The sequence below is a fragment of the Eurosta solidaginis genome, chromosome 3 (genome assembly GCF_040869045.1).
Source record: "Eurosta solidaginis isolate ZX-2024a chromosome 3, ASM4086904v1, whole genome shotgun sequence".
NCBI lineage: Eukaryota > Metazoa > Arthropoda > Insecta > Diptera > Tephritidae > Eurosta > Eurosta solidaginis.
In genome coordinates, this window is record NC_090321.1 from 62,619,769 (window position 1) to 62,636,366 (window position 16,598).

Genomic DNA, 16,598 nt, shown 5'->3' on the forward strand with positions numbered 1-16,598 from the left:
TATCTTGGACAAATTAAGAAGCGCGAGATGTATTAGTAGTCTCGACTTGAAAAATGGATATTGGCAAATACCTATGGAAGCAAGCAGCAAGCAATACACCGCATTCACAGTACCTGGGCGTGGACTATACCAATGGAGGGTGATGCCATTTGGCTTGCACTCAGCCCCAGCAACTTTTCAGAGAGCACTTGATCGTGTCATAGGACCAGAACTGGAGCCATACGCGTTTGCATACCTCGACGATATTATCATTACAAGCAAAACATTGGAAGAGCACATTGCACATTTAACAGAAGTATTTCGAAGGCTGCATAGAGCGAACCTGAGGATAAACCCGGAAAAATGTGAGTTTTTTAAGAAAAGGTTAAAATATCTAGGTCATGTCGTTAGCGAGGAAGGCATCCATACCGACCCAGACAAGATAGCAGCCATCAAAGAACTGCAACCACCGAAGAATATACGAGAGTTACGACGTTTTCTAGGAGTCGTGTCATGGTATAGAAGATTCGTGCCGGCTTTTTCACAAGTATCACACCCGTTAACATCTATGCTTAAGAAAGGTAGTAAGTGGAGGTGGTCTGAAGAGCAACAATCAGCATTCGAAGCACTCAAGGCAGCACTGACGCAGGCACCGGTACTCGCTTTTCCAGATTTTTCGAGGAAGTTTAGTTTACAGACGGATGCAAGTGATTTTGGTCTTGGTGCAGTACTTACGCAAGGTTCAGGCGACGAAGAGCGAGTAATAGCATACGCAAGCCGCAGGTTAAACAAGGCAGAGATGAACTACTCATCGACAGAAAAGGAGTGTTCGGCAATAGTCTGGGCAATACGAAAGATGAGGCCATACGTAGAAGGATACACGTTTACAGTAATAACAGATCACCTAGCGTTGAAATGGTTGAATGCGATAGAGAGTCCGACTGGTCGGATTGCGAGATGGGCGCTGGAACTACAGCAATACTCATTTGACGTACAGTATCGAAAAGGAAAGTTGAACGTTGTGGCAGATGCATTATCAAGGCAACCGATGGACGAGCAGTTGGGTACGTTGACGATGGATGACGGAAAAGACGAGTGCAAGTTGCTTAAAGCTAAGATGGAAGATGTAAGGAAGGCCCCGGAGAAATTCCCAGAGTACGTTATAGAGGAAGGAAAGTTGTACAGACGCATAGGAAGTCAGGTGGATGGCGAAGATGCAGTGCCATGGAAGCTGTGTGTCCCGACTTCACAGCGACGCAGAGTGCTAGAGGAGATCCACGACACACCGAGCGCAGGGCATATGGGCATCCGAAAATCGATAGCAAGAGCAACAACACGTTACTATTGGCCAGGAATGTTCAGGGATGTAAGAAAGTACGTACAGCAGTGTCACACATGTCAAATTTACAAACCGAGTCAACAGCCAGCCGCAGGTAAGATGCTAACGAAGATTGCAGAGGAGCCTTGGGCAACAGTCTGTGCAGACTTTGTTGGTCCAATGCCACGATCGAAGCATGGAAACACAATGGCACTAGTATTCTTAGACAAATTTTCAAAATGGGTAGAAGTAATACCAATCAGAAAGGCAACGACAGAATGTTTAATAAGAGGATTTCGAGAGAGGATTTTGGCACGGTTCGGTGTTCCAAAAGTATTTATTACGGACAACGGAGCACAGTTTATCAGCAGACGTTTTAAGAGATTTTTAGAGGAACATGGCGTGAAACACCAATTAACGGCACCGTACACACCGCAGGAGAACCCAACAGAGAGGGCAAACAGGAACATCAAGAGGATGATAGCACAATTTACGGGAAAAGAGCAGAATACATGGGATGAGTTGTTACCAGAGATAACGCTGGCATTGAATACAAGTGTATGTGAATCGACAGGCTACAGTCCAGCATACATAGTACAAGGGAGGGAACCGAGAATCCCCAACAGCCTTTACGATGAGCAGACATTTGGTACAGGTGAGAAATTAGCGAACCCAGGAGAGAAGTCAACGAGGATGAAAGAAATATTCGAGATGGTACGACGGAAGCAAGAGAGAGCATCCATGGAGCAAGCGAAATATTACAATTTAAGAAGAAGGCAATGGCGACCGGCGATAGGCGACTTAGTGCTGGTAAAGGAACATCAGCTGTCAAAAGCGGCAGATAACTTTGCAGCCAAACTAGCGCCAAGGTACAGTGGACCTCACCGGGTAACGAACTTTGTGTCACCAGTGATCGTAGAGCTAGACAAAGTCTTCAGAGGAAGGAGGACAGCCCACCTAAGTGAGCTGAAAGCATACCACGCAACCGACGCCGCCGACAACAACGAATCCAGGAAGCAAAGTCATAAGGAGAGATACAAAAAGGGCGCTAGTGAAGATCAAACCGCGTCAACACCGTCCAATCGAACAGCAAACAACAAGCCAGAGGTACAACAACAGAAAAATAACAGCGAGGTAGCCATTTGCGGTACGCTCACACGAGTCAGCGAAGAGACCGAGAGACAACACGGAGAGAACCAAGGTACAAGTCAACAGCTGATAGCATACAGAGACGGTCAAGTACAAAACATTGCGGAGAATCAGGTACGAATATTTCCAGAAAATAAATTACAGATCGCCAGAGAACCGGCGCATGGAACAAGATTACACCTGGGAAGGCAGTTCGCTATGGCAGCCTTAAACGAACACACACCCCGAGACAACTGCGGAATTACAGACTATTTTGTAAGATTCTACTTCAATCCGGATGAAATCGGTAGTAACGGACATGCCCAACCAGACAGTGTCAAATTATACACGAAGAAATTTCATATCAAGAATTACCCGGAAGTCGGATCAACGAATAAAAACTCAGTAAACTCTAACCACAATTACATAAATATCCCATAAATATACTCTTTAACTATGCGTATGATATACCACGTTTTTTTAAAATCCACTATACATGGCGGGAACACCCTAAGGAAAATCCACCAGTTTTTCATTTATTTTATAGACTGGCATCACACATACCGCCGACGGGAAGGGCAGCGAAACGCCAACCAACGACGACAGCAGAATATTAAGCCAGCGGGGTCGACGGCAGCCTCAACGACAAAAACAGCGACATATTGAGCCTGATGGCCAGCGACGGCAACGACGACGAAGCAGCATGGGCGAACACCACTTCCGCGTACGGATCACGCGCACCGACCTGGTGACGGAGGGTCTCATTGCGGAAGGTGAGGGGGGAGTGTGAGGACCCCAAAGCCGAGGACTTTGTATCCTCACAACATACACATATCTATATATTTTTGCAAATAACATACATTTGGAAATAACTTGGAATTTATACTTGAATTTTTATCACTTATATATTTTTTGCATGAAGCACCAGAAATATACATATGTATACCTTTATGAATTATGCCCTAAATACATATATTCTGTTGTACATTGAATTTATAATTATTAAATTGAAGAATAAATTACACTTGCGCACTTTTGCACGCAAGCCAAATATTTACATTTTTCGCAAACATAAACTTTGAATATAGGATCACCCTAACATGCATTAAATATTTGGAAAGTAGATACGCACAAAACATAAAAATGCAGCGGTCGATCAACCCTTTACACACTCAAAATCCAATGTACCCAGTTACAAATACAACATACATAATAACTTAAGTGAACGGAGATCAGCAGCAAGTCGTCAAAATAAGCGCCGCTACTAATTGAAATTTCGTTATACATATTTACGCACTAGCATACAACACACCAACGCACGCCATACAACAGAAGGCAGAAGCATTGGGCAAAGCAAAACACAACATTAGAATCAGGTGACCACAAGCAAATATACTAACACACAATATATAAACCAAAGCCTGGAAAGCACAGTATGAGCAAGTACAAAGGCATTGTATTCAATAAGGAGCATTATGGTGCATGGAAATTCATGGGAAGGAAATATTTACCGGATTAACAGTTGTTTTATATTGTTAATACCATTAGTTCAAAGTTGTTATTATAAAATAACCGTTTGCCTGCGTGCAAAAATTAGTATATAAGGGCGACGAGTTCGCATTGAAATTCAGAGATTAGGAGACAGGCATACGAGTCGGTAGGCTTTATCACTACCGACCAAGAGTACACCTGAAGGCTTTTTCACTTCATTTGTACTTAGAGTATACTCGTCTGGAGGCTTTATCACTCCATTCGACCGCAGAAGTTGGCCGAGGGCTTTATCACCTCCGTCACCTCTTATAGAGCAAGGAAATCAGCCTAGGAGTAGAAAAGTAGAATTTTATCAAATAAATAATTTTTATAACGTTTTGTATCGAACAAAACAGAGTTATTCTTTCAGAAGGACCGTTAGGAATTTCTACTTCCAGGAACCCTGGACGGACTGAGATCAACCCCGGCAAGTCAAGGAAAAGTCCGTCACACTGGCATATGGTGTGCGGCTCAGGAAGCGTGGTAGCGACTGGTGGTAGGGATCCCTACTGTTCGCACATCGGGAATTATAGCTCTTAAAAAGAGCCGAAAAAACTGGAGGCACCCTGTGCCACGAGAGTATTGTATTAATAGAGTATGAGTATTAATAGACCATTAATAGCAACCCTAAGTCGCCTTTATGCGTGACCGCCAAGGAGCGGCAAATGATTTAAAGAAATGGTGTTCGCGACGATTATTAGGAGTTAACCCCTGTGAAACTACGCTTTGCACGAGATATACAGGCAAAAGTGTGACTATTTTACGTATCTCTATTTCTTTTCAGCAGACGCAGCAGTACCAATTCCATAGACCGGGGTTAGGTTCGAAGCCTCTCTAGAGCAAGCGAACGAGGTACAATCCCTTCGCAAGGAGCTACTCCTGAAAATTTTTGAACCGGCTTTTGATGCAAAAACCCCGGATGAGCAACAACCCGAAATGGCCAACACGTTGATTTCCTTAAATACATATAAACAAACCCTTTGCTAAATATTATTTTTTTAAAAAGAAAAATCAAGATTTTAAAGTAAGAACACCGGCGTACGCCTGAGCCGTACTGCTCACTCTCATTCCTTTTCCTGGATCAGTGCTGACACTCTAACTATCAAAAAGTGTCATAAATGATAGTTTACTGTAGATATCAGGTTTGACTGTTATACTATCATAAATGACCATTGTTAAATTCCGCCAAAAATGAAACAATGCTTTTTGCTTTTTATTTACTTTATTTCATTACGTTTTTAATTTTGCATACGTGTTTGTAATTTGTTTAAAATAAATAGTTTTATAAGAATTCGAGTTCAGAATGTTTAAATTCAGAAAATAACAAAACAACAGAAGAGCGCTTTCCTCATGCGGAAACACATTTAAAAATGAATCACCACTAACCACTATTATTTTTCGCGTATCAATTTTTTGAGTGCGCCCCATACATTCCGACAGCTTTTGGTATTTTTTAATATTATTTTTGATTTTTTTTCTTTTAGCATGGAGCTTTGAAATGCTCTTTTTCATTTTTTAAACTTATTTTTTATATGGTTTTCGTCGGTTGAAAATGGCGGAATTTAAAAAATAACAAAACAACCGTGATAATCATTTGATTGTCATATGACAGTCACTAGTGACAACATGATTAAATCGGATAAACTGTTCTCGCATACATAAAATTCCGTTGAGAATTATGTATCTGTCTCACATGCATAATGGTATCTGCTGTATGTTCTTTTGTTCTGTACCAGGTGTCCGAAGCTTCCCCAGTTTGAGTCCTTTTGCATGGTTATAGCCTTTCGTCGGGAACATGTGGACATGCGAACAAAGGAACATACATAAATTTGAGTATTAATGTTTACGTCATCGCAGGATCAGCATTGTCAATTACAAGTGTGAGTGTATTAGTAAAACTGTCAGCGTTTCTTGTAGGGTTGAGAGTTCGGTCAAACGTGCTTCGTACGACAAACGTCCTTACGTACGGCACACGTCGGTGGGTAACTGCCGCATAACGCATGTTCACAGTTTCACTGCAATGAACGCATAAGAAGTCAGATTTTGATTTGTTGCCATGATGAAAAATGGAAAACAACAATTTTTCGCATTAATAATTTTCTATGTTCAAAATTGGATTAAATAGCGAAGTAAATTCAGAGATTTATCCTGAATGGCAAGGCATTTCCAGAACTGATTGACAACGCCAGCAAGAATTAAATTTTTGAACGTTATCGTTGCGTTGCTTATAGATTGAGAACAATGCAACTAAAACGTGCGTGTTCAAATTCAGCTGATACTGTCCGGTTAAGGCTTGGTTTCCTCCGAAAGCGGTGTCGCTATCTTATGACCGCCAAAGAGCAGCCGGTATACTCACGGCTTTCAGCAGCACCGCTTTGTTAGAAACTACGAACAGTTACTGCAGACGATTCGCAAAATATATCTTTGAATTTTTGTGTGTTCCTTTTAGTTTCTTTATTATTTTTTTTAATAAACGTGCAAGAAAAAAATGTTTATTCAAAAATTTGGTTTACTTTATAAATAATTTTAATTATTTGATAAAATGTTCACCGCTTTGACAAAGCGGTGGGAATAACGGTGTTGAACGAGTTTCTACCGTCACGGCGGCCGTAATATTTTATGCTTCACCGCTATATCACAAATCACACACAGAAGATTGCGCAAGTAAACAATAGATCAGCTTTTTTTTATGGGCAATTCATACGTCATTTTCTTTTAGCTCTCGTTTTTATCTCTTTCTTTCATTCGCTCAAGCAGTCAAAAGTGACGTAGATGCGCAGAACGAAACAATTTTGAACTCGTGTATGCGCAATCTGGGTAGGTGATTTGTGCCGCTATATGACGTTAAGGTGCACTTCACAGTTTTATTAGTTTTCATATAATTAATTTTACATTGGAAAATTCTTGACTACGTACTCTACCGCTACGTAGCGCTATATAACGGCACCGCTTTCGAGGAAACCAAGGCTTTAGCCCAGGCATGCTTAACCAACGAACCGATATCATTTCGTTACGATAATCAACGTTAATAAACGAAACGAAGTCATTTCGTTTCGTTTATTAACGTTAAGATCGTCAAATTAACGAAATGATTTCGTTTCGTTTTCTGCCATATCAAAACGAAATGAAATCGTTTATGTTGATTATTAATTTCAAACTATGCTGGCAAAGCTGATTGATGGCGGAGTCATTAAAGGTGAAAGCATTATCCAAGCTGATTGCAACTTTTCTCATGAATTTTGACAGTACGAACATTTCTCAGAGTATTTTTGACATTACCACCAACGAATTACACAAACAAATTACATAGAGTTTGTGTGTGTATGTGCGCTCGTTGTTGCCACCTTACGGCTTCACCATGGCTATAGCATTGCCAGCACAATTCAAACATAAAGTATCACGTTTCTGTTAACGTTTTTAACGCTAACGAAAGCTTTTCGTTTCGGTTAAAAACGAAAGACAATTTATCTTGATAATTTCTTTATCGATAATATTTCGAAGTGTTTCAACGGAAACGGTGGAAATTTTTTGATAAACGATTAGCTTAACGTTAAGGTGCATCCCTGCTTTAGCCCCATACCAAGCGAAAGTCAAATGGGTTTGGGAAAAGCGAATGGATTAATTTTTTTTTTAATGTATAGACATCTACCCTACAAGAACACTGACTATCATATGACTATCATCTGATTGTCAGCAATGTCAACCTAACGATCAGCACCTCATACAAACTTTCTATCACAAACTTAAGGGGACTTGCGCAAATGTGATGTAAACAACTGTGTACGTGTGAGTTTTTGTCTCCTTCTTATACACCAACATGGCCTACTGATTAATAAATATATAGCCGTACTGCTCACTCTCATTGCTTTTCCTGGATCAGTGCTGACACTCTAACTATCAAAAAGTGTCATAAATGATAGTTTACTGTAGATATCAGGTTTGACTGTTATACTATCATAAATGACCATTGTTATATTCCACCAAAAATGAAACAATGCTTTTTGCTTTTTATTTACTTTATTTCATTACGTTTTTAATTTTGTACGTGATAAAAGCATACATGTTTCTTATTTGTTTAAAATTAATAGTTTTATAAGAATTTGAGTTCAGAATGTTCAATTTAAATTCAGAAAATAACAAAACAACAGAAGAGCGCCTTCCTCATGCGGAAACACATTAAAAATGAATCACCACTAACCACTATTATTTTTCGCGTATCAATTTTTTGAGTGCGCCCCACACATTCCGACAGCATTTGGTATTTTTTAATATTATTTTCGTTTTTTTTTTCTTTTAGCATGGAGCTTTGAAATGCTCTCTTTTTCATTTTTTAAACTTATTTTTTATATGGTTTTCGTCGGTTGAAAATGGCGGAATTTAAAAAATAACAAAACAACCGTGATAATCATTTGATTGACATATGACAGTCAGTAGTGACAACATGATTAAATCGGATAAACTGTTCTCGCATACACCAAATTCCGTTGAGAATTATCTATCTGTCTCACATGCATAATGGTATCTGCTGTATGTTCTTTTGTTCTGTACCAGGTGTCAGAAGCTTTCCCAGTTTGAGTCCTTTTTCATGATTATAGGCTGACATGCGTGAGCGAACAAAGGAACATTCATAAATTTGAGTATCAATGTTTACGTCATCGCAGGATCAGCATTGTCAGTTACAAGTGTGAGTGTATTAGTAAAACTATCAGCGTTTCTTGTAGGGCTAGCTGAATCAGTTTTTCTGTCATATAAGTGGAGAAAAGTGTAGAGAAAAAATGGAGGGACACATTTCAGTTGCAACTAAGTATAATCAGTCGAAAAGTATGGGGAGAGGTGTCAAAAGGCGTATTGACTTCATGTGTTTTTTATAATGTTGATGTGCACTGAAAACATTTTGTGTGCAAAGGGTATTTGCACGGATTTAATTTTGATTTAACCCCATTGTTGGTTCGGGCCGGTCGTTTTTTATTACCGCGGCGCAGAGCCCCCAACAACCATTTTTACGCTATGGCAACACTCTGGCAGTTCAATGTCATGTCAACAAATTCCACACCTGCATATTTTGCTGTCAACAAAATCAGTTGGATTCAATTGGCGCTATTTTTACCTGAGTTAAAACTTTTGTTTGCTAGTTTCTGTAATACCATTTTCAATCATTTGTTGTAATTTTTCAGTATTATAGCTAAAGCTTGTGTAACAATTGTTGAATAAGTTAAAGGTAACTAAACATGAGTGATTTAAAAGCATTTGATACCCGACGTCGCAATCCTTCGAAGGAACGTACAGATGTTGAGATGGAAGCTGCATCGGCTATTTGTAACCAAAGCGAATTTTCGTCCTTGCATGAAATCAGCTTAATTGAGAATATGACATCATTTCTATTGGAACATGGCGGTGCAGATGTAGATTCCAAGGTTTTGCGTACCATAGCAGAAGCACTTTCAAAACGAGTTCATGAGTAAGTACGCATATACTAGTACATTTGTATGTTTGTAGGATATTCAAAATGAAATTTAAGTATCCCGCGAATTTTAAACCAGATTCAACTTGCGATTTCAATGTGTGCCCTATTCCATTGTAGTTTTGGTAGAACTTTGAATATGAGCTGAAACTCCAGTTAGACTTCGGTCAAACTGTGATATTAGAGTTTGGAACAATCGCATTTTTGCATTAGGAGAAGATTCCATATAAACTATAGAGGAATTTCATACAATTTTCATCTATACAAAATTATTAAAGCTCGTCCGCACATTGAGTTAAGATATCACATCGCATGATTGCCGAAAATTCACCGATTGATATTTTGTGGTGTTTGTTATATCATAGTTATGTGCGTCATATAAATAATATTATAAGCTGACATGGCGAGATGACCTCACATGACTTCCAAAGATTCTTCGTTTGACATTTGCGTGTTATTTAGTTACGCAAGATTAATGGTATCATTGTGATCTCACATCGCATTGAGTAAAGATATCACACGAAACATTCCGATTATTCTTTGCTCGATATGTGTGTGTTGTTTCACAGTTACACAACACATGCAAAATCACTATGCGTTAGATGCTATTTAGTGAATTGTCACTTGCCTGGAATTTCGAACTTCTGCGACGTTGAACAGCAGACAACTTGCATGTGATATCATATCACGTCCAAAATATTGAGAGGGCTAACGCAGCAAGATGTTTTGCGCAAAAATACCATGGATCCCACCTCCGGTTTCGGAGGGACCCGGGGCCAATTTTGTAATAATATAGAAACACTATGGAAACATTCAGTACCAGCCAGTTCCACCTAAGCATATAGAAAACGTATTTTGCTTACTTTAATTCCATTTTAGGGTGTATATGTGAAAATAAGACTTCAATGAATTTCGGCTTCGGAATCAAATTTAGTTTTAAGCAAGATTGCGGCAGTCTGAGCTGAAAAGCTCATACTCATCTAACACTGCTGAAAGATCATGCTTCATAGAGCGACGTTTCGACACTATAATGAATTAACGAATTAACCTGGGCTAGATAAGTTGCTGCAACAACAACAACTCAAACTTTAAACAACTTTATTTTATATATATGTGCATACATACATACATATATAGATTTGACTACAGAAAGTTTAAAAGTCATGACAGAGAATACAAATTCGATTAAAGTATTGGTTTGTACGCCAATTACAATTAATCTTAAATGCATCTCATTATTCTTATTAATTAATATAAACTGTGAATATTCTTAATTTGAAGGTAATAATTTAGTATGTGATATTCAAGCTATATTTTTGTTTTGTTTAGTCTATGTTATGTCTATATCGACGTAAGCGAGCACTATTCTCTAATTTTGGAGCACCTGGTGGTGGTGTAATATCATTGTTTATAATCATATCATCAGGAGATTTCAGTTCTTGTTCTATATTGCGTATTAACTCTTCTTCGCCTTGTTCAAGAGATGTTTCCTGCTTTTGTAAAAGTTGTTGTTGAAAACTACGATCCGATGATGTGTGAGTATTAGCACGAGAATTTTGTTCAGTTTTTGTTGCGTGTTGAGAGGAGAGAACGCATACATCCTCACTATTATCCGAAAGCTCATCGTCCAAGCGGCGCAATAATATTGTTGGCACACCACGATTACGATTCGAAATATGACGAGTACGTGGCTTTGCAAAATTTAAGCTAAGTTGGCAAGGATCTTCAATGTAGTACTTGTCGGGATCACGTCGTTTTCGTAGAGCTGGTGTTAAATCTGTCTTATTAGCGCCTTGTAATAAATCAACTACAATTGTGTCGTCATCGGATTTTTTGATTTTGTTGTTGTAAATGTACGAAGCTGCTACTGGCGGGGCGTTGGCAGGCAATGGTAGTGCCTTGTCTGCACCAGCAGACCAAGATGCAACTTTTGACTGACGCGTGTTCAATATCGGTATTTTACTTCCTGGTACTCCACCAACGTAATCAGCGTGTTTGTTGTTTTTTATATCGCTTGCATTATCGGAAACATGAACTCCTCCCTCACTCAAAGCAACATCGTCATTCAGCCGCTCTTCCACCCGATTCAATGGCATAGCTTTGGCGCTGCTACAGTGTCTTATATAATGATTGCGTTGCTGCGGCGGTAACGATGTCTCATTCCGAGCAGCACTTATCACTTCTTTAACATTTGTCATCATAATTTTGTTGTTGTCCTTCGATTCGCCACTTACTGCTGTATCCTCTTCGGCGGCATTTGCATTTTCACGCGGTATCACACGTATTTCCAAGCGACCATTTACACAATTTTCGTCTGCATGTGTCAGCTCGTTACAGCAGCTAGCGGAAGCAGCTTTAACTGGAAGATTTTTTACTTGATTTTGGAAAATTGTCGACGGTAGAACCACCTTTTTGAACGCCGGTTTTTGTATAGATTTAGTTTCCATACGCCAAGGTATTACTTTCAAATCAAGGAACTGAATAAGATTTTCTATTGCCAATGCTTTCTCGCTATCGCAAAAAACAACATTTGGCAAACTACTATGAAGCTTAGGTAGAAATAAAATTACATTACTGAATTCGTCGCCAGCGACAACGGTTGTCATTGGTGTTGTAGCAGTGGAGGGTGGGGGTATAGAGTCTGATAAGGTAGACCGTACAAAAATATTTCTTATAACATCCATACGATACACAGTATTGTCAAATGCAGCCTGTTGTAGTACGGGTGGTGTTAAACCTTTACGCAATGCATTGCCTATAGCCGGTTCGGACCAACAATGTGGTATACAGTAACGTACATTATTTTCGTCTACGTTAGCCACATTATGCTTGTTGCGCCTAATAGCTTTAGCATCTACAACAGCACTTCCTATGCAAGCCTCTGCATTCAATATACTATTTGGTGTTAACGCTTGTGCTACAGATGTAGCTGCTGCTGCCTCTTTACGCTGTTGTGGTAAGTTAGTTTTTGTTTCGATGGCTAAATGTGGTTGTGATTGATTTAAGTATTTTTCTTGTTTCCAGTCATTATCTGTTGTATCTTCGGAATCATCAAATTGACTTTTCCACTGCGAGGCTAATGTAAGTGCACCGCCACCTCTTGTAACTTGTTGCAATGCGGACACATTATCATCGTCCATTAATGCATATTGCGTCATAGAATGGTCTCCACCACCACCACTGCCTGTAGTACCACCACTTCCACCTATATTACTGCCACCACGCAATGTGCCACCACTACAAATGCGGTGTTGATTGGCACTACCACCTACATTGGGGCGCAAATTAATTGAGGTGCCTGAACGTTGTATGCGCGTGTTACTAGCACTCATATGATGCTTCTGATGTAGAGCTGCTGAAACACCACCCTTTGATGCACCTGCAGCAGCATCGAATGAAAATGGTATAGCATCCTGTGCATGTGCAGATGACTCATTTACATTCGTACCACTTACATTGGTCAAATCGTATACACTCTTTGCTGCCATTGGTGGCGCTTTTATTAATGGTTCAGAAGAGTTTGCATGCTTATTCGGATTACTAGAGATCATTTCATCATTACTCCCTCCTTCGAAACTAGAAGCAGCCTGCTGTTGCATCATTTTAGGGGTACTACTTCTTTTACTTTTTGCATCCATGCAAGCATATCTAAAAATTGCTTCATCTTCAACAACGGCACCAGCAGTTGGATAATTATGTTGCTCATCTGCTATGAGCGCGCTTTTCAAATCATCTTTATTGTTTAAACTTAAAAGGTATGACAACGAGGTGACGCCGGCTACTGCTTCTTCACAACCAACAAATTTTTGGGGAAAAGCCTTTTGGTGACCCACTACTGTGGTGGGCATGATTTTAAGTACATGCTGCTGCGTATGTGAATTTTCTTGTATATGTTGTTGCTGCGGATCCTTATTATTGTGCATAGTATGTGCTGGATCTACTGCATCGCCGTTATTGACTGCACCACCAGTTGGAATAGGCATGTTTTTTGCGGTTGAATGCAAAACAGCGGCTGTTGGTTGGGATATAATTAAATGCGTCTGAGATTGTTGCAATTTAGTTTGATTTTTTGCTGCGTCTATTGCTTGCTCACCACCACCTCCGCCTGTTTTTACAATGCGTAGCATATTTCCTCCGGTTGCTGTTACTGCATTTGCTGATATAACCCCTGCTGCCTTATGAGTATTATTTGGTTGACAAGCACCGCTTGCATTTTGCTGTAAAATTGCGCCACCATCTATTTGTGGTGGTGATGTCTTATTGCAATTTCTATCGATCGGTTCAGTTGAAACCATAATTGCTGCTGTGTCAATATCATTTCGTCGTCGTAAATATTCAGTGCCACTAGCATTTGATGCGGCAACGGTCATTTGTGTTATATTCCCGTGTATATATTCGTTTTTACCCCCTTGCAGTTGTACTGTATTGTTGGTTGTTTGACTAGTAGTAGCCCCTGCTGCATTACCCGTATCAATTTTTTCCCAATCATATGGATCGGATTCCTTTACCCCACGCCGCTTCATGCACCGTTCAAATAAGCCAATCAGCATTGCATAATCAGGACGATCAGCATATGTTAATGTTTGTATATGCTCTAGAAATTGCTTTAAATCGGATGGCAAGTGTTTGAGTAAAATACGATGATCATACTTTTCTTTTGTTAAACCAACTTGTTCTTTGTCTTTTATCTTACGCCATGGCAGTTGTCCATTCACAAATTCGACTAGCATATAAAACAGTGACCACAAATCGTCATGACGTCCCATTTCACGATTGCGATGCGCATTTATAGATGCATAGCGCACAGTGCCACGAAATCCTGCAGCAGCCCGTGGACAACGCACTTCGCCCGTACCAGTGGTATATTGACGTGCCAAACCAAAATCTAACATATACACGCGTCGACAATTATATGGCAAGCGTCCGATTGAGAAATTGCTTGGTTTAATATCACGATGTAGAAATCCCACAGAGTGTATGGATTCAATTGCCTTTAATATTTGCAGTCCCAAGCGTAGCGTTGTGCTCAATGAAAATGCACCACGCGGCTGTGCACGTCGCAATTCTGCTAGATTTTTGCCTTGCAGTTGCATCACCACATAATTAAATCGATCATTTCGTCCACAACCAATAAATCGGCACACATGCTCTTTCCCTTGTAATTTCTTAAGCACCGCCACTTCCATTTTTAACACCTGTTTGGGTTGTCGTGCAGATTCCACCTTCAAGGCAACTTGCTCGCGTGTTATCAAATCTTGACCTTCATAGATTTCACCAAAACCTCCACCACCAATTTTGCGTACAACTTTCCAACGTTCTTTGACGACATGTCCTGGCTGCAGCAGATCTTCTGAAGTCATCTTAACTAACGATTATTGATTCTTCACGATGTGTACATATAAACTTAACCTTATTAGGATGAGTTTTATTTGACCATCACATATAGCTAAAAGCTTTTTTTTCTGTCAAATAAAACGTAATTTTCTTTTGTTTAATCCTTTCTATTACTCATTTTCATTTGTTCGACATGATAACAGCCAACTGGAACACTCAAAACATCGTCTAAAAACCAATGAATCCTGTATCTTTTATTGAATTTTCCATTTTTCACTGAATCACATCTTTATTTATATTTATATTTTCAGCTGTCAAAATAGGTGTCCACTGTGAATTCCCTAAAAAAAGATCCTTTCCATACCCATTGGACAATTGTGAATTTGTACAACTGTCTAAATAGTGTTGCCAATTGTCAGATATTATTACCAAAACTGATACAATTCTTTCCACTTACGGCCCGATTCTGAGCGTTACCGGTAAAATAGTACCCAGAAAATTACGTAACCAAAAATCGTTTCCAGTTCTTTTATTCGCGATTCTGGCCAAATAGGTAATGTAAACTCACCAGTGTCTGTGGTGAAATTTAAAAGTTGGTTTTCTTCGCTTTACACATGGCGGAATATAAACTTTTTATATTTGATTTGATACATCAACTTCCGGCGCAGTACGATTTTGAAATCTGTCCATCAGATTTACAAAAATGAAGTACATGTAACTTTTATTTATGTTTGTAGGTATGTCACCATGCTGGCACCCGGAAATGTGTCACTCGTAGATACGAGGTTAACGAATAATTGGGACGATGTGTATATATATACATACATGCATAAGTTTTTACATAGCTATATTTATTTAGTCTAGTAACAAATGTTTAGTACAGACACTTATGACTAAATTACAGAGACCAGCTTATATTAAGCTATGGAGAACACTAGCAAAAAGAATTTATATTATTACAGATTAAGTAATTTTTTAGTTTAAGTTGAAAAGCGTATTTTGAGTCGGAGAAATCAATATCCAAAACACTTGAGAAGCAATTAATTTCTGATAGGGCTCTGTTAATAGGCGCTTTTGAGTTATAAACAGTTCTACTCAGCCCTATGAAAAAGATTTCAAAGTGGCGGAGGTTTCTACAGGGAGTATTTAAGCATAGTCTTTCAAGAAGCAGCGCGCAGTCAATTTTGCCCGTGAAAAGATCGAAAATGAACAAGGAAGCCAAAAGAATTCTGCGATTGTTTAGGGATAGTAAGGATATTAGTTGGCATCGAGACTCATAAGACGGGATCGGTTCATAGAAACGTAATGAAATAAGCGCGAAGCGCATAAAGATTTTTTTGTATCCGCTCCAGGCGGTTGATGTGCACTGCGTGGTAGGGCCGCCAAATGAAATCCGCATACTCAAGTTTGGATCGCACAAAGGACGTATATAAAACTTTGAGTGTGTAGGGGTCAGAGAAGTTTGCGGAATGGCGTCTGACAAAAGCAAGCATTGAAAGCGCCTTAGAAATTGTGAAGCTGACGTGAGTGTTAACATTAAACTTTGAGTCGAAGTATACCCCCAAGTCCTTAACTTCAAGAGTCGTTCGAAGAAAGGTTTCTGCAATATGATAGGAGGTATGAAGTGGCCTCAGCAGTTTACCATACGTCACAGTGTGGCACTTACTTATATTAAGGAAAAGACGGTTCTTAACACACCAGATATAAAGCTTATTAATCTCAGATTGAAGAATAACGACATCATTATAACAACTGATCTCAGAATAGATCTTGAGATCATCAGCATAAAGCAGAAATTTGGTAGATGAGAAGCAAGAGCTATTGTCATTAATGAACAAGATAAATAGT

At 39.4% G+C, this 16,598-nt stretch overlaps 2 protein-coding genes across 3 annotated transcripts in view; one reads left to right on the forward strand and one right to left on the reverse strand.

Annotated features, from left to right (window-relative positions):
• The first annotated feature begins 9,045 nt into the window (after window positions 1-9,045).
• LOC137243827 (centrosomin-like) overlaps window positions 9,046-16,598 on the forward strand; it is a 148,535-nt gene continuing 140,982 nt past the window's right edge. For both annotated transcript variants that reach the window (XM_067771988.1, XM_067771987.1), the window contains exon 1: window positions 9,046-9,413. In XM_067771988.1, coding sequence (XP_067628089.1) covers window positions 9,184-9,413 — 230 coding nt within the window. In that variant the 5' untranslated portion in view covers window positions 9,046-9,183. The remainder of the gene's footprint in view (window positions 9,414-16,598) is intronic.
• Asator (tau-tubulin kinase asator) lies at window positions 10,466-15,067 on the reverse strand. Its single transcript, XM_067771986.1, has one exon. The coding sequence runs from the start codon at window positions 14,774-14,776 to the stop codon at window positions 10,742-10,744; it is 4,035 nt and encodes a 1,344-aa protein (XP_067628087.1). The 5' UTR covers window positions 14,777-15,067; the 3' UTR covers window positions 10,466-10,741.

Excerpts from the sequence above, each read along its gene's own strand:
- Asator (XM_067771986.1), bottom strand. The coding sequence starts at position 14,776 with ATGACTTCAGAAGATCTGCTGCAGCCAGGACATGTCGTCAAAGAACGT.